Consider the following 27,050-nt stretch of genomic DNA (forward strand, 5'->3'; position numbering starts at 1 on the left):
ATGATGAACAGATGTGAAAAAGGAATCTTGGAACTAAGAGTGAGGATTTACAATCAGATAAACTCTCCACAGCATTCACCACACTTGACCTTCTGGGTCACTCACCCAGTTTTCAGTGACTATATACCAGAGGGTATTATTTTTGTAGGTGTAACCCCAGCATTCAGTGACCAATGGTTCTTGATTACATTGACCTGGGTCATTTATAATTTTGACAGGAAGGACATTGTTTTGTTGTTGTTGTTTTTGCTTTCCTACTAAAATTTTTAATGGGTTTATTTTCAGAATAAGAAAAAGTGTGTGTTGATCACTGCCTTCTGAGAAGGAGAGAAGGTGAAAAAGGATTAGGATTTATTTTACACACATCTTTAGGTATGTTCATGCATGAAATGTACATTCTTAACTCCTACATATAGTTGACAAATATAGAAACTTCAGTGTTGCTGCATTGAACAAATGGTCTAGACCAGACTTCGATCTATTCAACATTTCCATCCACTGCTGAAGGTGTTTCGCTTTTGGAAGCTTTTTCATTTTTCACAGAGTTACAGTGAATGAGTTTGCTAAGATTCTGTCAAACAAGTATGGCAACATACATGTATACGGGTTTAAGGCCAGATATTTTCAGTAAAGACTTGGTTCTTTTCCTCAGATCAATTTCTGCCATTTGTGGATTGGTATTCAGATATTTGTGAAGATATTGACTTTCAGAGATTGCTTCTGGACTAAATTCCATAAAATCAATCTCTAATATAATTACAAAGAAACACAGCATCAATGTAAAAAATACTCGTTCATTTTTAATGGCTCCCGAATTCTACGATCACAAAAGTGATTTAGCTGTAGTTTTAGCCACAAATAATTCTAAGTTATACATGTATATCTATGAATTTCTTTTATTAAGCATGCATTGAGTGATTGAGATACTGTAGTCTGGGATAATAACTCAAAGAGAGAATGGTATGTTTGAAAGAGTTACAATTTGAATACAATATACATGTGAATATGTACCATGAAATCAATGAAGGCATAATACAAAAAAAAAAAAAAAAAAAAAAAAAAAAGAATTTTTTAACTTAGTTTCCTTTGTTTATGATAAAAGTCTTGATTGAGAACACAATATAAGGTTTGAGAGGGATAAAAGATCATTGGTCCTTCTGAAAAATCTGGATCTGTTTGTGCTAAAGTAATTTATTTTTAGGCAAAGAAATTGACTTGAGAGAAATCTAGAATTATCTTCAGATCTCCTGTAATGTACATGCATATATCAAAGAAACATCAAAACTACATCATTTACATAATGATTACATGATATCTTATGACTGATGTAAAGTAAATATATTATGTAAATGATAAAGAACTGGGTTAAGTGAAATAAATGCATGTACTGTGATTAAAGTTTCTAGATCAGAGATGAAGACTTCAAAGAAATACACAGACCTTACATGCATTTAAGTATAGACATAATTGTAGTAAAATATTACTTATTTGTTGTATTAACTTGTACTTTGAAGAGATTTTTGATTTTTTTTTCCATTGACTCAATTATTAACTACTAAACTACTTAACTATTAAAAAGATGCTTGAGTTTCTGATAGACAATATCTATGTAGTTTTTGGAGATCAGGACTGAACTGTCTACGGATTTTTCCATTTTTTCCCCCGGTCATGACAAGGAGCACACAGTGAGTGTGACCAGTCGGCAGGGGATGCTCACTCCTCCATGGCACCTGATCCCACCTCTATTATATTTTGAGGTCCGTGTTTGCTCTGCTCCAGATTTGTATTGTTTCATTGGACTTTTGAGATTGAATACTTTTCGTTATCTTCTTATTTCATCTACATAAGTTTGCTGAATACATTTATCAAATCCCCCCCCCCCCCCCCCCAGTTACATTTAACATTTAAATTAAATATTCTTTTCATGTAGCCATTTTTAAAGCAAATCAAGATTGAATACTGTTCGTTATGTTCGTACAGTATACACTTATTTCATGACTACAAGGGGAACAGTCAAACTGTTGTCCCGAGGTAATGGGGAAGACCTGGGAAACTGTTGCCCGAGGCCGAAGGCCGAGGGCAACAGTTTCCCAGGTCTTCCCCATTATCGAGGGACAACAGTTTGACTGTTTCCCGAGTTGTCATGAAATAAGTGTTTTATTACCTAACCTACTATATAATTTCTTGAAGTAATGATATAAACACATCGACAAAAGTTTGTATTTTTTCTTAGTATTTTCATGCACTAATAAATTGATGTATACATGTATTGTTTAGTAAACAACATAGGTTTGAATATAACACGCTGAGTCGGACGTTTAAGGCAAAGATCTATAGTGAGTGAAAGGAGCCTACATTTTTCCAAAAATTACCCTCAGAAAAGGTGTTCTTGACCTCTTTTTTCAAATATATACATTTGTGGTATCTCTCTATTATATAAACATGCAGAGAGCAAATATCTTCATACCTGTATGAAGTTTTCCGAAGGTCATAGGTCATTACGTGACCTAATCACACAGCGCAGTAATATCTACATAAAAAGACTTACTCCACTAAGCAATATAGCATGTTTTTCATGCATAAAAATGTACAAAATACGCAAGTAAAATAATAATCATTTTATTTACAATGTAAACGAGTATTTAATACAGTTTTTGATCAGTTTTACATAGAGAATAGAAAACTACATGTTATAAGTTCCATGTCTGAGCTGCATAGTCTCAACGTTTACCCTTATTTTTCTCGCAGACCTCTGAATGCTATAATTTTTTTTCATTAAACTTTACTCACAATAAATTTGAAAATCTGTTGAAAAATATCAATGTAATGCAATCACGCCACAAACAGCTGACAAACACTGCACTTTGGAAGTTCGGTAGGCACACCTCCATCATCGAGATCGTTGTGACGTTGTCTTAACAATGTAAGCTGTCACCAGTGTCTCCACTTCAACATCATAAATTAATAAATATGCCTTACTGAAATCGTAGATTTTATGTTTTTGATCAAATTTTGTACTTGATTTCAAGTTATCTGGTCCGGACAAGTGTCTCCATCCATCCCTTTCCGACCGAAATTCCTCCAACTTTTTATTATCAAACATCGGACGTGTTTCTTGTGTTTTTTAACATCGAATATGGGTTCTCATGAATACAAAAATTCCCAGACACCAATATGCTCACTATAATTGATCACAAGTAGCCTTTCACAGAATATTCCCTTCAAAACAGAATCCTTTGCCTGATGAATTTGAAGCGTAACCGCTTTTCAAGCCGATTTACACCTAGCGTAATTTGTCAAAATCTACGACGTACAGTTAGTGCAATATTTATATTCGATTACATTCTATTGTCCGTCTCAAATGTATATATAAGTAATAAATAACAAGTTTAAAAACTTCAATGGGAATTGAAGTGGGTCGGTACGTGATCAAATCTTCTGAGAAGGCCTTCGGCCTTCACAGGATTTGATCACGTGACCGACCCACTTCAATTCCCATTGAAGTTTTTAAACTTGTTATTTATTTCTTAAATGATATTAAATTGAATATATATTTATATGGGTATCAGGATTACTCTTCAAATAATAGTTTTAAATTTATTGCCATGAAAATGCTTCAATTTATACATAATTCAATATTATAGCTGTAAAGTACGGGAAATTGATTATGACGTCATAATGGATCAGTTCAGCCATGCAACAGTTCATTCTGTGACCGGGTAAACAGTTTTGACTGTTTCATGATGTGCAAAAACATAAAAATGAATCAGGAAACAGTTCAAAATGCCTAATTACAATTTATATAGTAGGTTAGGTAATAATGAAAACTGTCTAATCCGACACCTGTGCAATCTGTCACACTGTGAACTCTGACGTTAAATTTTGTTCCCATTTTACTATTATCATTGTTTTTTTACACTGTGCAATCCGACACCCTGTCTATTCCAACACAAAATTCGTCTCCCATTGCATGTTGGATTAGACAGGTTTTACTGACGTATTTCATCTACATAAGTTTGCTGAATACATTTATTAAATCCCCCCTTCCCCCAGTTACATTTAACATTTAAATTGAATATTCCTTTTCATGTAGCCATTTTTAAAGCAAAAACAAAGCAGTGGAAATACAACATACTATAACTGCACTTTAAGGTATAAATATCATTTCCATCTATTGAGGATGTTTTAAGTGCAATCCACAAATTGCAATGATCTCCCTCAACGCAGATGTTTTGGCTCTACTTCTGTCAAGCAAATGTATTTTATCTGGCAGTTATATAATTTATTACATTTTCAACAGTAAAATACTGTAATTTTTTTTATTGAATAAATGTGATATTCTGTCACAGTGTGACAGATTATCAGAAGTGTGGTAAAATACTTGATTTTCCTTCCCTTCATGAAGAATGTTGTAAAAAATACTCCCTGCCCTGTTATAAGATAAAGTAAATAAAGTATCCTGACAGAGACTGAAACTGCCAAAGTTTCTCCAAATATGTGGTTGAAATCCAATGTTAACAATGTTTTCAATCTCACAATTGCTAAGCTATGATGTCTGGTCGCTTAACTATGATGTCACAGCCTATGACACTGTGTTACAAAAACACAGAGGCAAAGGGAAAATGAAAGAAAATGTAACAAACAGAAAATTCAATATTTTTGAAGTTTGATGTGGAATTTAGTTCACTCGTAAGACGGGATATTCTTACATTTTCACTCAATGACATGCTTCACACTCTTGAACGGGAATATAAAAAAAATCCTGTCCCATTCCTTAAATAAATTCCATATCCAACTACAAAACATTGAATTATCCTCTCTCTCTCTATATATATATATAGTGAAAAGCCTCATTCTAACTAGCATAGGCCATTGAATTCATTTACTCTGATCTGCATGCTGCAAGATGTATAGGGGTACTTGACAACTGCATGTTGTATATAGAAAATGGCCTATGATAAAATTATGAATTTTAGCTATGATCACAATATGATGAGGTGTATTGGTTCTTGTCTGATTCTAAGTGACTGACCACTGTACTTTGTAATGAGTAAAATACATACACATATCTGCATTCAATTAAGATATTGTTCTGGTACCCCTCAACATTAGGAAAGGGTAGAATTATCCCTATAAATTAGTCCCAAGCAATATAACACAGGATTCTATCCATATCCTAGTTACAAAGCATCAATTTGAAAGGACTATATTTGGTAATTGCCAATATCTGCCCCCCCCCCCCCCTTTCAAACTGCTGGGGAAATCTGAAAGTCTGTTCTAAGCCAGGAGGATTTATACAGGCTTCAAAGCGTTAAACATTTTCAATGGCTGTGACATCATAACTCAGATATGACATTCTTAAATGATGTTAATTCAACATTTCAATGATTTCGAAAGAAAATATTGTATTTTATGTCAATAAATTGAGCACAGGTCTGCTCAGACTCCATCTTTTGATATAATGTATAGAATGATAATATCAATATGATATGTGAAAATAAATCCTGAGCAGGTTTGTGCTCTATTAAAACTTAAGTCAAAATTGAAAGAAAAAAATGTGCATTTTTCTCTCTTTTTAAAAAAATAAAGGGGAAATCTCAATAGTCTGAGATGTCACAGAAACAAAAATGTCAATGTTTTTCTCTAGCAATAATGCATTTTGCAATTCAGACTGATTTCATAAAATATATACAATTTTGCACATGTCAACATTTGACTTTTAACCTTTACTGTACATAAAGTCCTTTTAGCATTTTCCTGGTGTATTTATAAAAACAGATGTAATTTATTTTCTTCATCTTCCTTGTAAAGAAACGTATTGTTACATTTTTAGCTCACCTTGACGAAGTCGAGATGAGCTTATGCTATACCCCTGGCGTCGGCGTCCCAGGTTAAAGTTTTAGGAGCAAGTCCCATTCCCAAGTAACTATAAGCCCTACTTGGACCAAACTTGCATGGATGATGCATCTAGGGATGGACACTACCACACTTGCTTCGGATGCTGGATCTGATGTAGATTTTCCAGATGAGTGACCAGGTTAAAGTTTTAGGAGCAGGTCCATTCCCAAGTAACTATAAGCCCTACCTGGACCAAACTTGCATGGATGATGCATCTAGGGATGGACACTACCACACTTGCTTCGGATGCTGGATCTGATGTAGATTTTCCAGATGAGTGACCAGGTTAAAGTTTTAGGAGCAGGTCCATTCCCAAGTAACTATAAGCCCTACCTTGACCAAACTTGCATGGATGATGCATCTAGGGATGGACACTACCACACTTGCTTCGGATGCTGGATCTGACCTAGATTTTCCGGATGAGTGACCAGGTTAAAGTTTTTGGAGCAGGTCCATTCCCAAGTAACTATAAGCCCTACCTTGACCAAACTTGCATGGATGATGCATCTAGGGATGGACATGGCCACACTTACTTCGGATGCTGGATCTGATGTAGATTTTCCAGATGTGTACCAGGTTAAAGTTTTAGGAGCAGGTCCATTCCAAAGTAACTATAAGCCCTACCTGGACCAAACTTGCATGGATGACGCATCTAGGGATGGACACTACCACACTTGCTTCGGATGCTGGATCTGACCTAGATTTTCCGGATGAGTGACCAGGTTAAAGTTTTAGGAGCAGGTCCATTCCAAAGTAAATATAAGCCCTACCCGGACCAAACTTGCATGGATGATGCATCCAGGGATGGACACTACCACACTTGCTTCGGATGCTGGATCTGACCTAGATTTTCCACATGTGAGACCAGGTTTAGATTTAGGAGTAGTCTCGTTCCCAAGTAACTATAAGCCCTACCTGGACCAAACTTTCATGGATGATGCATCTAAGGATGTACACTAACCAACCTGCTTCGAATGCTGGATCTGACCTAGATTTTCCACATGAGTGAATTTTAGCCATATTTTAACCAAATCAGCATGGATGATGTATCTAGGGATGGATACTTCCAGACTTGCCTTGGATTCTGAATCTGACGTACATTTTCCAGATGAGTGACCAGGGTAATTTTTTGGAGTAGCTATATAATATTATGGCCTGTTATGATTAAACTTGCATAGATGGTGCATCTAAGGATGAAAACTTCCAGACTTGCTTTGGATGTTGGAACTGACCAAAATTTTCTTGATTACTAAACAGGTCAAAAGTTTTTTGAGCAGATCTATAATTAAATCAAACTTGCATGGATATTGATCTTGGGATGTACCCTAACTAGAAAAAAAATATGATGTGAAATTTGCCTTACATGTAGATAACATTTGTCGAGGTGAGCTTCGTAATCTTTGATTACCTATGTTTATATTTCATACTAATACCTTCCTTTAGGTGAATGTTCCCTCAGCTTCTCTGTACCATGAGTTGGACAAACCTCTTTCTATTTCTTTATGCCCCCTTGCAACATGAACTTAATACATGACCCTCTGCATATGAGTTAACTTGAGAATGTTTTGTGTAGTTGACCCAAAGTATTAATGTTACTGGAGGAAAAAGGAATAAAATATAGAAGGGGAACATTTTGTGAGTTCCCTCAAGTACCGGTATATGAGTTGGATCGAGGGCCAAACCCTTTTTCTCCTGTTGTTTGAGAGGAAAAACTCTTTCCTTTAGATTAATTTAATTCTGTTTGTAACACTTCATTTGTTTATACCCTGTGTTGCCTACCTCACTATGACTTAAGTCAAAAACATATCATCTGCTTGATGTTACTGGTACATTATTAAAATTTGTACATTTGAAGGGAAATTGTCTTATTTTTTTATACTTCGCTTTTTTAGCTCACCTCAACAAAGTTGAGATGACTTTATGCTGTACCCCAGGCGTTGTTGTTAGCGTTGGCATCCCTGTTAAAGATATAGGAACAAGTCCATTTCTAAGTAACTATAAGCCCTATCTGAACCAAACTTGCATGAATGATGCATCTAGGAATTGACACTATCAGACTTGCTTCGGATGCTGAATCTGATCTACATTTTTTGGATGAGTGAATATGTTACAGTTTTTGGAGCAGGTCCATTCCCAAGTAACTATAATCCCTACCTATACCAAATTCATGGATGATGCATCAAGGAATGGACACTTCAGACTTGCTTCTTATGCTTGATCTGACCTACATGTTTTGGTTGAGTAAACAGTAAAAGTCTTTGGAGCAGTTACATTTCCAAGTAATTAATACATGTAGCTTAACCTATACCAAACGTGCATTTTTGATGCAGTAAGGGATGAACAATGCCTGACCTGCTTCGGATGCTGGATCTGACCTATATTTAAACTTGCATGGATGATGCATCCATATTTGGACACTACCAGACTTGCTTGGGATGTGACTGACCTACATTTTCCAGATGAGTGACCATGTTAAAGATTTTGGACCAAGTCCATTCCCAAGTAACTATAAGCCTACCTGGACCAACTTTGTTTGGATGATGTATTTAGGGATTCACTTTGCCAGACTTTTGTCAGATCCTTAATCTGATCTACATTTTCTAGATGAGTGACCAGAGTATCTGATCTCATGAAATGCCAGTGAGATTAATGTAATCTTCATCATTTAGAAAAGGGGGGTTATCAAAGTCAAATCTTATACACTCTTTCTTAATTAGCAATTCTCTACATTTTGTCAATTGTTGTAAAATGTCATTGTTGGACATAGAAAACGGTCTGTGTGTCAGTCTAAAAGAGTACTTTTGGAATTCTGATTTTTTATGGAGTTGCTCAGAGATGATAGGGCAGGACAGTGCATTGTCGCAAAATAAGATGTTGTGTTTTAAAAAGAACTTGGAGCAGCATTCTTGAGATATTCTGCATCATTGTTTCCTTTCATCCCACATATGGTACAGTACCATTTTGATTTTGTTCCAAAGTAGAATGCTGTAGCATTTATTATAATGTTGTCCTCCGAATTCTCTGATCTTGAATTTTTCTCTAGCTGACCCATATAATTCCGTGTATAACACCAAATATACATTCATTTTCACCCACCCGTCGCCCAACCAGTACAGAAAGATTCTCCCTTTAAGTTTCACTTTTCCCACCCTTCAAGAGCTTGCGTCATTGAGGGATACCTGTTGTTTTTTTTTTTTTTTTTTTTTTTTTTTTTTACAAACATTTTTTGGTTGAAAATTCTGTAGAAAATCAATGTTATTTCCCTTTACTTTAGTTACTTACCTTATTGATAGTCAATTATGACAGAAACTTAAATGAATTTATTTAAGGAATAACTGTCTAATTTTTTGGTTTCATGATGTGATCAATCAATTGGCTTGCGTGATAATTTGCATAAACGCGTAAAATTATCACGCAAGCCAATCGATTGATCATCGTCATGAAATAAAAAAAATCTGACAGTTATTCCTTATATTTACATGCTCTTGATTCCGCAAATTCATGTGCTACAAGCCCGCTTCTGTCTCTATTTGTCCCGTCCCGCACGTGATTTTTTAACCACGCCTATCGATGAATCAGTAGATTTATGTAAAAATAAAGTATTTTTACTATTTATAGTTTTATCGGGGACAAAGACATTGGAAATGTAAATATAAAAGTTTAAGTGGTAATTTTCTACAAAATATACAACCTGCTCCAAAAATGACGGGATCTTCAATTTACTGTAGAAATTCACGAATGTCAGCTGATCCCTACCACATTGTATTGCTTCACTCTTTGTATAATACATGTACTTGAATTTCAGCATTAAAACTCGTTGATTCTTATGGTTTAGATATCAATCTATGATGTAAGATGAAAAAATATGCTTAATTTGAATCTTCTTTTTTTCACATTTTACCAGGGCCCATAAGTGCACTTGTTCTTTCAAAAGGAAACAACATGCTAGTTTTCTCTGAGTGACATTCTGATTGCTTACTTTTGAAATAAAAGCAATATATAAATGAAGTATAATCATGTCTTTTAGCTGATTCAAGATGTATTTAAAACAAACAACATAACATATAAACTTAAAATGAAGTAATTAGCTTATGTGGTTGCTGCAGGACATGAAACTTTTTGGATATGATGAGATTTAAATTAAGCAGCTGGTATGTAAGTACCAGTAATGTTATTCAAAGTATAGTATGTTAATTGGTTACAATGTATCTTATGACAGCACTGATAATGTTCTTTTGTTTATAACTAATTAACTACAGTCTGTGACTTTGCTTCTAGCTTAATTAAATGTATAAAATTTAAAAGGATTGATTTGTAAATAAGTCTATTAATTCATCTGTGACTTCAACTGCTGAAAGAAATTTTCCAAATGATTAATAAATCTTTATCACTAGGGATTCTCAATTTGTTGATTGGTACAATTGTTCCATGTTATATTGGTTAAGAATCTTTGAGTCTGATTGTGTTAATGGAAGTTGATTAATTATTAAACAGGTTACTGCAGAGTTTCTAACAGCACACACAACATGAGGTTGTCTGCTTTGCAAAGCCTCAGTCATATTGACTTCTACTTCTGGTGACCTCACTAAGGCAATCCCAAAGGTTACCATAGTAGCCCGAATGTGTGGTGACCTTAGAAAGCTAATCTGCATAGAAGATAGTCTGGCTATTTGCCAGTGAAACAGATAGAAATGATATTGATATGTTCAATGAATCTTAAAGTTGGGTTCATTATTTTGCTTAGATTGCTGATTTTTTAAAAATATAATTATTTATTTGTTTGTTTTTGGTTTGTTTGCATTGTTCCATTTTTGTTTTATTATTTGTTTGTTTTTTATTTGTTTTTTTAGTGTTTTTGTTTTTTCAATGAAATGATAAAAATAATATGGATAAATATTTAGCATCATGTCTGGGTGCAAAGTACAATTTTTTGCTCACTTAGAGGTGAGATGAGGTTATTCTATACTCTTGGCATCCATATTGGCATCCTGGTTAAAGTTTTAGGAAAAAGTCTATAACCAAGACACTGTAAACCCTACCTAGACCAAATTTGCATGGATGCATCTACTAGGATGTTCACTATCACACTTGATTCTAATTACATGTATGCTGCATCTACCCTACATTTGGAGCAGGCCCATTCCCAAGTAATTACATATGTATAATTAAACACCTCCTTGGTCCAAACTTGCATGATGACTGATGCATCTAAGGATGCACACTAAATATGGATGCTGATCTGATATTTTCTACTTTCCAGATGAGTGACCAGGTCGTGTTTTGAGAAGGTCCTTTTCCAAGTAACTCTAGAGAGAACAAACTTGTGTGCATTATGCATCTAGAAATGCACACTACCAGACTTGCTTGAGATGCTGCATCTGATCTACATTTTCCAAATAATTGAACAGCTTTAATTTTTTCTACATGTCCGTCTTAATCTAACTATAAAGAGCTCTTGGCTAGACTTGCATGGAAGAAGCATCTAGGGATGCACATTACAAGATCTGCTTTGGATGCTGCATTGGACCTAGATTTATTGAATGATTGAACAGGTTAAAGATTTGGAGCAGGTCCATTGCCTACTCCAGCTTGCTAGAGATTCATGACAAGAAAATTATGACTTGGCACTACATACATAATAATTTTAAGGAGTGTATGGACTACCTGTAAGAGTAGTGCATTCTTAAGTTACTATAAATTCTTCCCAGACCAAACTTGCATGGAAAAATTAAGCATCTAGGTATGCAGTAGTGCATTCTTAAGTTACTATAAATTCTTCCCAGACCAAACTTGCATGGAAAAATTAAGCATCTAGGTATGCACTTTATCAGAACATTCAGGTGGTGTGAGACTTTGCCTTACTTATAGATTAGATGCATTGAAGTGAACTTTGATTACCTATGTTTAGACCTATTTAACATATGTAATTGCAATAATTTACTGTTGAATTTAAATGTACATGAAAATATAAGATTGCATTCATGTTGTAACATGATATCAAAAATAATATCTTTCGAATGCTGATATTGATTTTGACGTGAATAAAACATAAAATAAATTACATCAAAAGTACACTTCTTTTTCCTCCATGTAATATAGTGTGAAATTCAAGATAAGGTGTATGCAGTTCCCTTGGAAACCAAAGATGCTTATATTGTGAGGAAAATCATGGAACAATTCAAATAGTTAAAAATCTCTGCTAAGGTTTACCTACTAGATTTTTATAATTGATTACAAACAGACCAAGGGAATCAGTTTATAGGTGTATAGTGCTCTCAAACAAACATATGTGTGCTGTCTGGTGTCAAGTGCCTTAATCAGGTAAAGATGTTGCATTTAGCCCTGTAACAACATGGAGGGATATCTTTGTAATGCTGCAGAGCACATTACGAGGGAGATTCTCTCAGACTTGTTAAATGTTGTCTATAAACTTCAGACATGCAGCTCAAGCGAAGTTATTTATCATCAAAAAACATGCATCTTGTACACATTCAATTTTTTAGGCAGAAGAAATAGCTTCTTAAATTTAAAGCTGTTTTTTTTTTTATCATAAGCATTACGTAATCAGAAAATTCTTTCACACTGTGCTCACTCCAGTGAAAGTGAAGTCAATATGCAATAGTACATTGCTGTGATTGCCAGAAACACATTGCTATGATTCTCTGTATGGTTGACTTGCACCCTCATTTTTAAACAACCTCCCAGATTTATGGGATATTATTAGGTATATTTATCCAGATTTTAAACATGTGACCCACTTCCTCTGCATTGTTTGCATAGTTCAACATCTGGAGGCTAATTCACTTCATGTAAAACTGACTGAATTGGAAAAGTGATGTTTACCGGATGAATTATTTTTTTTCCCCTTGGATTTTGTATCACTTTGAGTAATTCAATTCTATTTCAATAGCAGTGACAATAACTGAAATTGGTAAGTTCATGCACAGATTTTATATAAATAAACTTTCTGCAGAGGTGAATGTGATCTTTAAAAATTTATTGTAGATAGTGAATACTGCATAAAGAACAACCATGGGAAATTCCTCAGGAAAAAACAAGAAAAAATCTAAGTCAGGAGAAGACCAAGCAAACAATGATCAAACGGAACAAAAGGAAGAAGCAGTCAATGGCACTGGAGAAGACAAGGCTGCAGAGGAGGGAGCCAATGGAAAAGAAGAAGACAAAGCAGGGGATGGTGAAGAGGGAGGAGAAAAGAAGGAAGAAGATTCAAAGGTACCCAACCACACCAAACAGAATGAAGACCCAGTAAAAATATAAATGCTCTATTAAAAAGGAAACTTTAAAATAGACTGGATAACTTTTTTTTAATGTTTTCATTTCATACTTTCTACTTTATTTCAACTTTACTTTTCTATATATAAAGGGTTTTTAATGGGAATCTTTCAGTTTGCATGTCAGTGGATGCTTGTGGCTAATAATTAGTAGTCGTCATTATTTATATGTTTATCAATACATGTATATGTTAATTTGCATTGAGTGTTACATGTATACAAGGACCTTATGCTTTTGTATATTTCCATGGTGCTGGTTCTATTTCTACTAATGATAATCTCTTTATAATCTTCAAATAACTTTGAAATATATTATTTTTTCACAAACTTTACAATTCTTTGAAAAGATCTAATATTAAATTGTCCTTTATTTTCACAATAACAAGCAAATATCTTCTTCTTTTCTTTTGCTTAACATGAAGCTTTATTAAGTTTTCTACATAACAGAACACTTAAGTAACTTTGCAATTTCAAAAATCAAAGCAAGAAAATCTTTCATGGTCGACATTGAGCATGAATGCAGAATTATCTTAGAATCTGGATACATTCAACTTAGGCTATTTCATTTCAAATCGATATACACCTGCAGCTATCTCATGGAACATACCCAAAGTTGTATCTCAATTTATGAAATAAAATCCTGAGCAATAACCTGTAAGCAACCAAAATTCAAAACATTGGAATTTACTCATAGTTACAAACTGGAGCACATTCCTTACAAGATTCATTTTACATACTTATAGAAATCAGGAGGACTTGTGCCACTGGGCGCTGATTACCAGTCACCATGGAAATATGTGGCAATGAATGTCCTTGGTGTTTTGTGGTATTTGGTGTGTATGTTTGTCAACCCATTGTCTGTATATTTCTGTCAGGGAAGTGAAAAGAAAAAAGAAGAAAATGCAAGTGAGAAATCACCAGAAAAAACAAACACTGATAAAACTGAGGAAAAGAGTAGTGAGCCAAACTCAGAGAAAACTACAAATGAGGCTAAAGAATCAAAAGACCCGGAGACATCACAGTCTCCTAATGAACAAATATCTGAAAATGTGTCTGGCTCAGTAGATAATCAAACCAAGGCAGCTGAACAGTGTGCTCAAAGTGACAATGCTGCAGAACCAAGTCCACCTCTTGCTCAACCAGAAGATGAAGAATTAGGTACAGAACCAGAACCACCTGAGGAGGAAAAAGTTGATGAAAAAGCTGAAGAGCAGCCTTTAGAATCCAGAGACTCACAACCAAAAGAGCCAGAAAAACAACCAGAAGAGGAAAATTCTACCAAGGATGAAAAACCTTCAGAAGATGAGAAACCTAAGGAATTGATTGAAGAAAAGTCTCAGGAGACTAAGGAACACTCAGAAGATATTGTTTCAGAAGAACCCACATCTGTTCAAGATGATCCTGCAGACCAGGTGGAAGAGCAACCAGTTACAGGTGCTGAAAAACAATGTGAAGAATCAGTTAAAGAGGAAGTCCAAGAGAAAACTGAAGAACCTTGTAAAGAGGAACCTTCAGAGGCAGCTGAGGAGCCAAGTAAAGAGGAAGCTGTATGTACAGAAGACAGAGTACCAGAGACTGCTCAACAGCAACAGACAGAATCAGACATGGTGAAGACTGAGGAGGAAAAACAACCTCAAGAGGAACCAAAGGAAACAGAGGAGGAACCAAATTCAGAGGAAGTTCAACAACAAGACAAAAATGAACAAAATCCTGAGGAGGAGGACTCAGCAGAGGATCCAAAATTGGAAGAGGACAACCAAAAACAGGAAGAAGTTGTTGAGGATGAAACTCCCAAGGTAAGTCAAGGATGGATAAGTAAACCTACATAGAAGCACAGAACAAATGATTTAAGTGATCCAAAGAGCTAGACCTGAACCTGACCCTGACTTGGGTGTGACCTAACAAAAACCATCCAAAGACAACTTATGATGCCAGAACTGGTGGTGCTGATGCCAAGATGACAGACTCAGAGCCTATGGTTCCATTAATTACTGGAGCTGATTTTGTAATATATCTATAAAGCAGAGCCAGAATTTTGCCCAGTCCAAATGAGCTAATTTTGGAGACATTTTTTGGAGCGTGTGGAAATAAAACAGCAAATTTTAATAAATAAATTATAATAAGTTAATTTTTGAATATTTTGGTAATACTGTAAATATATAAATGTTGATTAGTTTTTAATTTCTTATTTCTCTATCAGTTTAATTGTTCTATGTTGTATATATGCATAAATTGATGTGGAGGTGATGGTGTCAAATTGCACGGGGAAATATTACAATGTAGTTTTAGCAGTGGATTTCATTGAAATTTTTATATCTAAACAATTCCTTGAATCTTTCAAGCTTCTACTTGTATTTTTATCACACATTCTTTGGCAATGAAATATATTTCTCGCTTCCTCTTATCTCTATTCATATATTTGATACTAAAATGATTAATTTCTCTCTCCAGTTTCTACTTTTAAATGTCTGCAAATTGTGATATCAAAAAATAGTTTGTGAATTTCAGTGTTAAATTAAATCATTAAAAACAGTATTTCTGCAGAATAAATCTACAGTATCTATTGCTTAAAGTACATATTACTTATTTATTAGATAAATTATGGTTCCACTTAAAATAAGTAACTGACAAAAAAAAAACCATTTTAGACATTATTTTTAAAATCAAGAAAGACTTCAGTCTGGCCCTTTCCACTTCAACTTTATCAGTTTATCAAAACTTTGTAAATGTAAGATTCTAATTGCAAGTTACAAAGATGGTTTCTTCTATCATCTTGAAATAGGAACAGGAGCCTGAATCCAAAGATAAATCAAGTGAAGAAACACCTAAACCAGATGAAACACCCAAACCTGATGAATCTCCCAAACCAGATGAGACACCCAAACCTGATGAACCAAAACCAGCTCCTCAGGAGGAAGTAAAGCAGGAACCCACTGCCGAGGAATCAAAAGAGGCGGAGCCGGCTCCCAAGGAGGTTTGTGTAAGTGCTGGTCTCTTGTTCTGGTTTCATTTTAAACTCCAGTAAGCATTTCTGATCGAAGAGTGTACAGCATCCGGTGTACGTGTCATGATCATCCATAAACTTCTTCAGAACTACTAGGCCATTGTCAACAAGTAAATTAATAAAGATAAGAAAGAAAGTGAAATATATTTATAGGGTAATTTAAAAATACAACTAGGCCAGAAAAGACAAAACTTACATAAAAGTATTACATAGGGCCACAATGGGGAGGGTGCAAATTTTACATGGGAGTATACCAAATATCAAGAGGAGCAGGGCCACCATGAATCATATTACCCATAATATGCAAGCATCCTTATGTAGTGTGCATTCACTTCGTTCAAATAAATCAGGGCCTTTGGGACTTGAGAGAGCTTATAGTAGGAGATTCAATGTTTTAACACAGAAACATCAAATTCTGTTAGTACAAGACTAAAAATGTAAACTAACCTTAAGCCTCAGTATACTTTAAATGAAATTTTATGAAATGATAAATTTTTATGTTGATGCTACAATAAGGAGGTTTAGTTATTTACATATTTAATTGTTACTCAGGTGAGCAGTGTTACAATGGGCCTCTCTTTATTATTTACTTGGAGCATCTGCTCATGTAGTTGATGTAAGACAGGAATTAATATACTGTTTACATGTACAATGATAAAATGCAGTTGTGAGTTTAGTTGCACATCCACTTGAAAATGATTTTTGTTCATAGGAACCACCTCCAACTGAACAAGAACCTCCTGCAGCTGAACCAGAAACACCTGCAGTTGAACCAGAAACACCTACAGCTGAACCAGAAACACCTGCAGCTGAACCAGAAAAACCTGCAGCTGAATCAGAATCAACAGAACCTCCTGTAACTGAACCAGAACAGGCTGAACAGAATGCTGTGGAAAATGACGAGGTGTGGAACCCCCTTAAAATATAATGAACCTGTTAAGGAAAATATGTTACAATGACATTTTGTTGGTCATTCAAATGTTATCTGTTAATATGAGAAATAAAGCCATTGACAAAACAGGACTAAAATAGTTTCCAATATTAAATTCCTGATTGGAGCGAGAATTCAGAGATACTCTAAACAAGTTATTTTTGAACTGTAAACATACTTTTAATATTATTTATTTGCTTACCTTAGCAGCTTTTAACTTAAGATTAACAACTAGAACCAAGAGTATTTCAGGACTGAAAGGAAAAATTGTAAACTAAATGAAGAGAGTATTGTGTTCTCATTTAATTGACTAATTTATATGAGTTTTTAGTGCTGTAAAATTCCAGTGGATGATATTCTTTTTTCAGAGTGAGAAATTTGCCACAGAATTTAGATGGGAAGAGGATGGGGAGACAGTCAAAGTATCAGGTTCTTTTAATGACTGGAAGGAGCAAGTGCCTTTGGAGAAAAAGTAAATAAAAAAATCTTTATATAGGGCTTGGTATCGGCTGGGAATTTCATATTGGATATATATTGCGATATTTTTAAATGTATTGCAATATGTATTGCAGTATTATCAATAACAGTTAAAATGCTCTTTTCTGATTTTATTAACCTTCATTTATAAGCAGAGTGTATATATAACTATTATAAATATGTTGTAGCAAAAAAAATGCTTGTTGATTTCACTCCAATTTACAATGGAATGTAACCATTCAACAGCAACCTTACTGTTTGACATGATTGAAAACGTTTCATATTTTACTTTAGAAATCCCAAGCCCAAGCATTTTACCGGTATATTGGTACTGGAAAAACGTATCACAATACGATATTTTTTGTTAACGAATTGCAATATACCGGAATGTTGATATATTGCTATCTTTATAGCATGTCCTGTGTTTAAAGAAAGATAACTCTTGCATTGAATAATATAATTTTTTCTTTTATCCAGTGGTGATAATGTGTTTCTGACCAAAATTGATCTACCCAAGGGAGAGTACCTTTTCAAATTTATTGTGGATGAGAAATGGGTTGTCAGCTCAAAACTGGTAAATATACTAAGGCATATGATATGATATCTCACGTATTAGTCAGAACTTAAACAATTGATGTAATTGACAAACTAAGACTGCTAAATATTTTTTTTAAAAAAACATACTTGTTCATGGTTTGAACTGTCTATATAAGGTATTTTAAAGTCAGCACAAAACCAAAAAATAACAAACAAAAATATTCACATTGCCATTTTAAAAAAAAAAAAAATTTTTGTTTTTTTTGCCCTCTCCTAACCGACTGGCTAAAAATAGCCTGACTGAAAACTTTTTAAACCTCCAGGAAACAATTTATTTTTTTTTCATTTCTGAATTTACTCTGAAAAAAAGTGTTACTACATACCCACCGACCCAATTTTTTATCCTCAGTCAGGAGAGGGCAAGCAAACATTACATTAGAGATGGCTAATTTCACGAATCATTGATATACTGCATGAATACTAGCTACTACTAGCTAGAAATTGATCAGTCTTTTAATATTTTGTGTGAATAATACTTCTACTAAAGAATTATTGAATCTTTATACTTTCAGCCAACCAAAGCTGGAGATGATGGATTGGAAAACAATATTATCACAGTGTCTGGCTAGCATGCTAGCCATCTCCCCTTCCTAAAAAAAACATGCACCATAATGTTCGGACTTGTTCTCTGTGACATTCCAAGCATACAGACAGATTTTGATCAGCGGATTTATTCTCTCTTGATTCTGACAAATTTTGATCATGACTCCCAAAGGAAATCAACTTGTTTTTGTTTTGTTTGTTTGGGGTTTTTTTTTTGATTATTTTTTTATTATTATTTTTTTTTTTTTTTTTTGGGTCAAACATTATCATGAAGGTTTCTGAGTTGAATTTTGCAAATGCAAGCTGAACGAGTGTTTTTTTTTTTTTTTTTGACAGATTACTGAATGTAATAGCAATGCATCTGTATATTTTAGATGCTTAACTCATGCCTCATACTTTGATCCATGCTTGTGTTAATTTTATGCTTTAAAAGTATGAATGTGTGTGTGTTTTTGATAATGTTAGCATAATCAAATATTTACAAATATTTATTCTCTTAAAAAATTCTTAGTAGTGAGACTTAATGAAATCTTTTATGCATCTGCATATAATTTAATTGAAGCTGGATATTCTGTTAATTCTGCTTATTGCAGAATGGTATCATTCCTCAGACTGTTTTTATCTGTTTAATTTTATTCCTCCTTTAAGTATTACTGCATTAAAAAAATTCATTAACTCTCCATAATCTTTTGACAACCTTTAACCCACCCACCCCACCCCACAAAAAAAAAAACCCAGACGTCTGAAGAAGTAGATCACATTTGTGTGTCCACTATTTTGAATAGTTACAGAGATTAATATTTTTGAGTATAGTGCAGGTCTGTCTGAATTTAAAGAGGAAAAACCAGGTCAACTGAATTGCACCTCAGTAATTTCAGACCTTATTTCTTTCAATCAGATAGCTTAGATGTTGTGTTAGAAGTAGGGAGGTACTTTAATCAAAGTGTTCTGGACCCTTTATGTGTGACTGAACTGGTATAAATTCAATGAGGAAGGTCAAACTTTATATATATATATATATATATATATATATATATATATATATATATATATATATATATATATATATATATATATATATATATATATATATATATATATATATATATATATATATATATATACAGGCTGGGTCAATTTGATTAAAGTATTTATCCAATCTTTGTAAAGAATTCTCCTCAGAATGAGTCCGAAGTTCAAATGAAAAAAGCATATAGCTTTTTTGCTCTAGGAGCAGGTCCTTTTTTGTAAACTAAGCTCATCAGATATGCTAATTATGAATGTCAAGGTGCTTTAAGGTCATTTCAATTTCCTCATTACACTAAAGCTAGGATGATACACTTCCCTGATGTATTGTTTTAAATTTTTTTTTTTCATCACATGGAGACATCTGTCCAAATATGTATGCATTTGTATCAAATGACTCTCAGTAATGTCTGCATAATTTTGGATGCTTTGGCGAACAGTGTCAAGGGGAGATAATTTATGTATTAACAATGCTCTATGTGGATGTCAGATCAGTATTTTTGTATTAAGTGTAGTATTTGTGTCACTCTTAATGTTATGTATTTTTAATTTTGGAAATATTCTTTTAATTTAAAGTCTGAAATGATGATAAAAAAATTCCAGTAGAACCAGAATTATTTGAGAAAAATGATAAGCATTTCAAAAATGTATACCTTAAAGTACATTTGAAATGTCCCACATGAAAAAAAATTAGTCAGCAATTCTCAATTTGAAACACACACACACACACACACACACACACCCCCTCACATACCCTAGCACAAATATTGTATAGTGGGCTAAGATCAGTTCTGCTATTTTCATAATGTTTATCTTTGTGAAAATTATTGTCATGTATTGATCAGTATCTAATTAATGTTTGTTAATTGTAACCTGTTTAATATCTAGTCATTTTTATTAATCATGAGTGACCAATCACTTAAAACAATCCCAGGATACAAAGTGGTCAAAAGTGCTTGTAGTATAATGTAGTGTAATGTATGTCATTGAAATAAAGAATGTATCTGAGACAATTCATACTCTGCTCTTTTTCAATTATTGTATGCCCTCTTTCTGTGTGTATGTATTAGTGAATTCCCCCTCCCCCCTTTTCCTCCCAAAAAATCACCCAAAGATTGTGATATGAATTAACACAGGTTTTTGAAGGAAAGTGAACTAAAATATGATTCACTGGCATGGAGGGAAGACATGAAGATAACATTTTCTGAGAAGTAAATACATGCCCTCATCAATGCTGTGCAGGTGACACAATCCTATCTGTTTTTGTCTGTTGTGCATTATTCATAAAATTTTGAGTTTCTCTGATTTTAACCAATTTGTATGTTTAGCATCTTTGGACAAAGGGAAACAAAAAAAAAGCATTGAGCACTCTATCTAAATGTTAAAATTCATGGTCCCAGGTTCAGGCCTAAGGATGTGAATAAGTTGGTCATGTATTGAAAATACATAACATCTTTGAAAATCTTCTTTATTCATGGACACTTACCAGACTTACTGTTTGCATGATTATATTAAGCAGCTAGCCTTCTAGTAAAATTTAAAAGAAAATCATGGCCAGAGCTCAGGCCCCAGGGTGGGGTTAAGTTATTCATATATATTGAAAATACATTATATTTGTATATCTTTAAATATCTTCTTTACTCATGGATACTAAACAGGCTCTGTTGCTTGTGCGCTTTTTGTCACATCAGTCAAAATTTTCATTTCCAGGTAGGACCGAATTGCTCATGACTGAGAAACCAGTTATACTCAGGTGATCACCAAGGCCCATGGGCCTCTTCATTCCTTGCAAGTTCCCAGAAATAGATCAATTTCCTAAGCTTTTTGTCCCCTGTTGTGGCCCCTCCCTACCCTCGGGGGTCATCATTTGAACTAAATTGAATCTACACTACCTGAGGGTGCTTCCATATCAATACACATGTATGACTAATCATGGCTTTTCTGTTCTTGAGAAGATTTTTTTCCCATATATTCCTATGAAAAACTTTGATCCCCCATCGTGGCCCCAACCTACCCCAGGGGGGTCGTCATTTGAACAAATTTGAATCTACACTACCTGAGGATGGTTCCATATCAATATGGCTTTTCTGTTCTTGAGAAGAAGATTTTTCCTATATATTCCTATGTAAAATGTTGATCCCCCATTGTGGCCCCACCCTACCCCAGGGGGTCATGATTTGAACAAACTTGAATCTACACTATCTGAGGATGCTTCCATATCAATATGACTGAACATGGCTTTTCTGTTCTTGAGAAGATTTCTCAAGTTCTTTTTCCTATAAATTCCTATGTAAAACTTTGATCCCCCATTGTGACCCCAGCCTACCCTGGGGGTCATCATTTGAACAAACTTGAATCTACACTATCTGAGGATGCTTCAATATCAATATGACTAACCATGGCTTTTCTGTTCTTGAGAAGATTTTGTCCTATATATTCCTATGTAAAACTTTGATCCCCCATTGTGACCCCACCCTACTCCTAAGGGTCATGATTTGAACCAACTTGAATCTACACTACCCGAGGATGCTTCCAAATAAATATGACTAAACATGGCTTTGCTGTTCTTGAGAAGAACAAACTTGTTAAACTTTGATTCCCCATTTGGCTCCAGCCTAGCCCCGGGGGTCATCATTTGAACAAACTTGAAGCTACACAATGTAAAGAAGGTTTTCTATAAGTTTCATTTTTTGGCCCAGTGGTTCTTGAGAAGATTTTTAAAACATGCCACCAAATTTTCACTATTTCTTATTTATCTCCCCTTGAATGAGGACGTGGACCATCATTTGAACAAACTTGAATCCCCTTTACCCAAGGATGCACTGTGGCAAGTTTGGTTGAAATTGGCCAAGTGGTTCTGAAGAAGAAGTCGAAAATGAAAAGTTTACAGATGGACTACAGACAAAATGTGATCAAAAAAGCTCACTTGAGCTTTCAGCTCAGGTGAGCTAAAATGTACACACGAATTAAAAAAGAAGCTGAATTACTAAGAAAAAATAAGCAAAACTATGGATGAAAAAAGCAAAATTATAAGAAGTAGCGGTTTGGAAATAATAAAACAAATGTTACAAATATACATTTCTGACATTGTTTATACAAAATTTTTGCTCATGTTCTAGCTAATCGTTTGCAAAAAGTTGCTAGTAGAATAATTAGTAGTGAACAAAGTGCTTATATTAAAGGTAGATACATCAGGGAGAACGCGAGAATAATATTAGACATATTTGAATATTGTAACAATAATGATATTGATGGTATTTTGCTCTTTCTCGATTTTGAAAAAGCTTTCGATTCTGTCGAATATAACTTCATGTACAAAACTCTAGAAAAATTTAATTTTGGTGAAAATTTTATCAAAATGATAAAAACTTTATATTCTAAACCAACTTTTAAAGTTAAAAATAATGACTGGATGTCAAAATCAGGTGAAATGCAAAGAGGGATTAGACAAGGCTGTCCTGTGTCAGACTTTTATTTATTTTCGTGCTAGAAATACTAGCAGTTCAGCTTAAAAATAATGAAGAAATCATCGGTTTATCGCCAGGTGATAATGGAAATTTAAAAATCGTACAACATGCCGATGATTGCACTAATTTATTGAAAGACACTTATTCATTGAAAAAAGTTTTAGAAAGAATATGTGAATTTAGCAAAGTCGCAGAATGTTTATTGACAGGAAAATTTATTGAAATGTATTTAAATGAAAAATATATTTGTGGTGTTAAAATTGCTAAAAGTCATGTGAAATCATTAGGTGTATATCTCGGTCATGATAAGGATATCTGTTATGATATGAATTGGACAAATAAATTAGAGAAACTTGAAGGAATACTGAGTGTTTGGAGAAGGCGAAACTTAACGATCTTCGGAAAATGCACCATAATAAATACACTAGCATTATCTAAATTGGTATATAATGCTTTTATTTTGTCAAATCCAAAAAATGAATTCTTTAAAAATGTATCAAAACTTGTATTTAATTTCTTATGGAAGAAGAAAGATAGGATAAAGAGAAATACGCTAATTGGTAAAGTTGACCAAGGTGGAATAGGTATTGTTGATACAGAGAGTAAATTTACTGCAGCGAAGGCTTCTTGGATAAAACGAATACTAGCTAAAAGAAGTATAATATATAAAATGTTTAATAATATTCTTAATCTTAAAAACCTATCAGTTAATGATATTGTTAAAACAAGTGTATGTAACTTTGAAAATACTGTTTTTTTTTTAAGATGCTAAGAATACCACTTTTTTATGGTGAAGTCTTTTCTGCTTTCAATAAATGTTAAACAAATTTGTGCTTTAAAGAGAGACCAATTTTTATCGGAATTCATTTGGAACAATAATCTGTTTCAGTATGATTCTAAACCTCTTTGTTTTGAAAACTGGATAAAAAGTGATATTCTGTATATCAGAGATATTTTTGATAATGATGGAAACTTCCTTAGTATTGAACACTTTTATAATATACTGGAAAAGAAAAACAATATACTCTGTGAATATATCATGATAAAGAAGGCACTCAGAGAATACAAAAACAATTTTGATTGTACATATGCAAAATTTGTTAATATTAAAAACGAAGTGTCAATTTTATTCAGAGATAATAGTGTAAGAACTGTAGCAAACCTTAAATGTGATTTTTATTATTCAATTTTGGTAAACATAAAGTTTCAACGATCAGTTTATGAAAATATGTGGCAAAAGACTCTTGATCTTAGTTACAAATATGTCTGGAAAAATGTATATCTAGCTAAAATTAAGTATATGTATGAAAAAAATGTTGCTGAATTCAATTATAAATTATTGAATTGCATATTGAACAATAATTTAAATGTAAGTAAATGGAACCAAGATGTAGAACCTTTTTGTGAATATTGTATGATTGTTGACGACACTGAACATCTCCTGTACAAGTGTAAACTTTGTGAAAATATTTGGAAAAAAATTAGTTGGTTTTTGGGTTTTGAAATCACATGGAAAATACTGGTACTTGGTTTTTACAATGAAATCAATTCAAAAACAACTAGATTGAATAATCTATTGTCATTCATTTGTTTTACCATTTATAAATATAAAATGAAATGTAGATTTCAAATAGAAAACATGTATATAGAAGTTTTTCGAAATAAGATAAAAAATTGTCTTTGTTTACAAAACGTGATTTTAAGGAAAGCACATGTAATTAATGATAATCTGTATCTAGAAGTAGGCAATTATTTGTGATTTTGATTTATAAATTTCTATGCAATGTATGTATTATGATTTTCTGTACATTAAATTATTTATGTACCATGCTTTAATAAAAGAGAAAAAAAAGTTTATATAAATTGTTTTGTTGTTGCTATAAATGTATCTGGGTGAATTGAAATAAAATGACCAAACACATATATATCACCCTGCACTAAAAATACAGGCAATGGGAATAAATTTATATGTCTCATACATGTATTTCTTTAGATAGTGTCTAAATACCTACCAAAATATCTCATTGATACACATGTATCTCAATTCACAAAGAGGTTATGCCCAAAAATGTCAGGAGTATAACACCTTTTTGTGACATTTTGAAATTTCAATATTTTTTCTGTGAAATAAATAATAATGCCTTATGTTGGATAAAATTCAAAGTATTGAGCTTTAAATTTAGAATTTAGGAACTTATATTTGACCAGGTTGTGGTCATGGCTGATATTGAAAAAAAAGGTTATACCATGTCAGGAGTGCAACAGAAAAAATGTAGAGTTGCCGAAAAAAACATCGATTTTAAAAATCTGAAAGACAAATCAATCAAAAATGATTTTTCAAAGTGTATAACAATAACAGATATACAATTTAAAACTTAAAAAGTTAAAAATGTTAAATAAATTACAAGCAGCATTAATGAGAGTCATGTATCTGTGCATACCCAGTAGTTGATTCGATACGTAAGAGCATGCTCTACGTATGAACAATTTCTTAAACGAAGTAAGTTATTGACAAACAATTTGATGAAACAAGAATAGCAATCTCGTTTAAAATCGTCATTTCGTAAGTTCTATGGTCGATACAATGACCTTGTCAGCAAATAAAATTTAGAATTAAGTCAAATGCTGAATGACGTTTTTCATACTTATTCTTGCGCCATTATTTTACACACTGAATTGTCGACAGTTTTTAGCTCTACTGGTCAGAGACCAGAAGAGTTTATGCGATAGTAAGGTATCCGTCCGTCTGTCTGTAAACAATTGTTCAAATTGCTACTCCTCCTACAGTTTTTGTCTGATTTTAATATAACTTGGCACACAAGTAGACTAGACAAAGATACATAATTTAGTGCATCGGTTTTTTCAATACGCACAAGTAGACCACACTGAAATACACATGTACATAATTTTATAACAGTTTTTGAAATTGATGAACGGTGTTGCCATGGTTACTAAAAATAGAACTTTCTGTGAAATTCCTTTGAAACGCTACTCCTCCTACATGTTTGGTCCGATTTCAATATAACTTGTCAGACAAGTAGACTACACTAAGTTACATAATTTAGTGCATCAGTTTTTGATTTTGATGAATGGTTTTGGCATGGTTACTAAAAATAGAAATGTGTGAAATTCCTTTAAAACGCTACTCCTACAGTTTTGGGTCTGATTTCAGCATAACTTGGCACACAAGTAGACTACACTAAGTTACATAATTTAGTGCATCAGTTTTTGATTTTGATGAACCATATCACCATGATATTTCAAAATGCCACTCCTACAGTTTTGGTCTGATTTCAATATCACTTGACACACAAGTAGACTACACTTAGATACATAATCTATGCATGTTTTTTTTTTTTTTTTTTTTTTTTTTTTTTTTTTAGCAAGGTTGCCATGGTTACCAAAGATAGAAATTTCTGTGAAATACTCTCAAAATGCTATTTTTTCCTACAACTTTAGTCTGATTTCAGTATAACTTGGCACACAAGTAGACTACACTGAGATACATAATTCTTTTGATTTATTTTTGTGAGTGTTGTTGCCATGGTTTCTAAACTTAGAAATATTTGTGAAATACTTTCAAAAGGCTACTATTCCTAAATTTTTGGTCTGATTTTAATATAATTTGGACACAAATAATTTAAACTCAAATAAATAATTTTATGTATCTTTTTTTTTTTTAATTTGGAATTATGATGTTACCATAGTTATTAAACATAGAAATTTCTGTGAAATACTTCCAAAATGCTTTTCCTCCTACAGTTTTCATCTGATTTCAATATAACTTTGCTCACAAATAGACTACACTGAGATAC

The 27,050-nt window shown here is 33.3% G+C and overlaps 1 protein-coding gene and 1 long non-coding RNA gene across 7 annotated transcripts in view; both read left to right on the forward strand.

Moving 5' to 3' along the window:
- LOC133182318 (cell surface glycoprotein 1-like) overlaps positions 1-19,719 on the forward strand; it is a 38,433-nt gene extending 18,714 nt beyond the window's left edge. For 2 of the 6 annotated variants that reach the window (XM_061317111.1, XM_061317113.1), the window contains exons 2-9: positions 286-372; positions 12,904-13,131; positions 13,934-14,986; positions 15,973-16,170; positions 16,907-17,098; positions 17,494-17,597; positions 18,080-18,176; positions 18,712-19,719. In XM_061317111.1, the coding sequence (XP_061173095.1) occupies positions 12,931-13,131; positions 13,934-14,986; positions 15,973-16,170; positions 16,907-17,098; positions 17,494-17,597; positions 18,080-18,176; positions 18,712-18,768 (1,902 nt within the window). In that variant the 5' untranslated portion in view covers positions 286-372; positions 12,904-12,930 and the 3' untranslated portion in view covers positions 18,769-19,719. Of the gene's footprint in view, positions 1-285; positions 373-12,518; positions 12,623-12,903; positions 13,132-13,933; positions 14,987-15,972; positions 16,171-16,906; positions 17,099-17,493; positions 17,598-18,079; positions 18,177-18,711 lie in introns of those variants that run through there. The other 4 variants (XM_061317112.1, XM_061317115.1, XM_061317116.1 and 1 more) reach the window with 3 other exon arrangements.
- LOC133183647 (uncharacterized) lies at positions 5,833-7,989 on the forward strand. The gene is made up of 3 exons (XR_009720693.1): positions 5,833-6,012; positions 6,051-6,158; positions 7,872-7,989. It is a non-coding gene; the product is annotated as an uncharacterized LOC133183647 (long non-coding RNA).
- Positions 19,720-27,050: the final 7,331 nt, after the last annotated feature.

This window comes from Saccostrea echinata, unplaced genomic scaffold (genome assembly GCF_033153115.1).
Source record: "Saccostrea echinata isolate AGI-Se365-2 ecotype Australia unplaced genomic scaffold, CSIRO_AGI_Sech_v1 ptg000009l, whole genome shotgun sequence".
Taxonomy (NCBI): domain Eukaryota; kingdom Metazoa; phylum Mollusca; class Bivalvia; order Ostreida; family Ostreidae; genus Saccostrea; species Saccostrea echinata.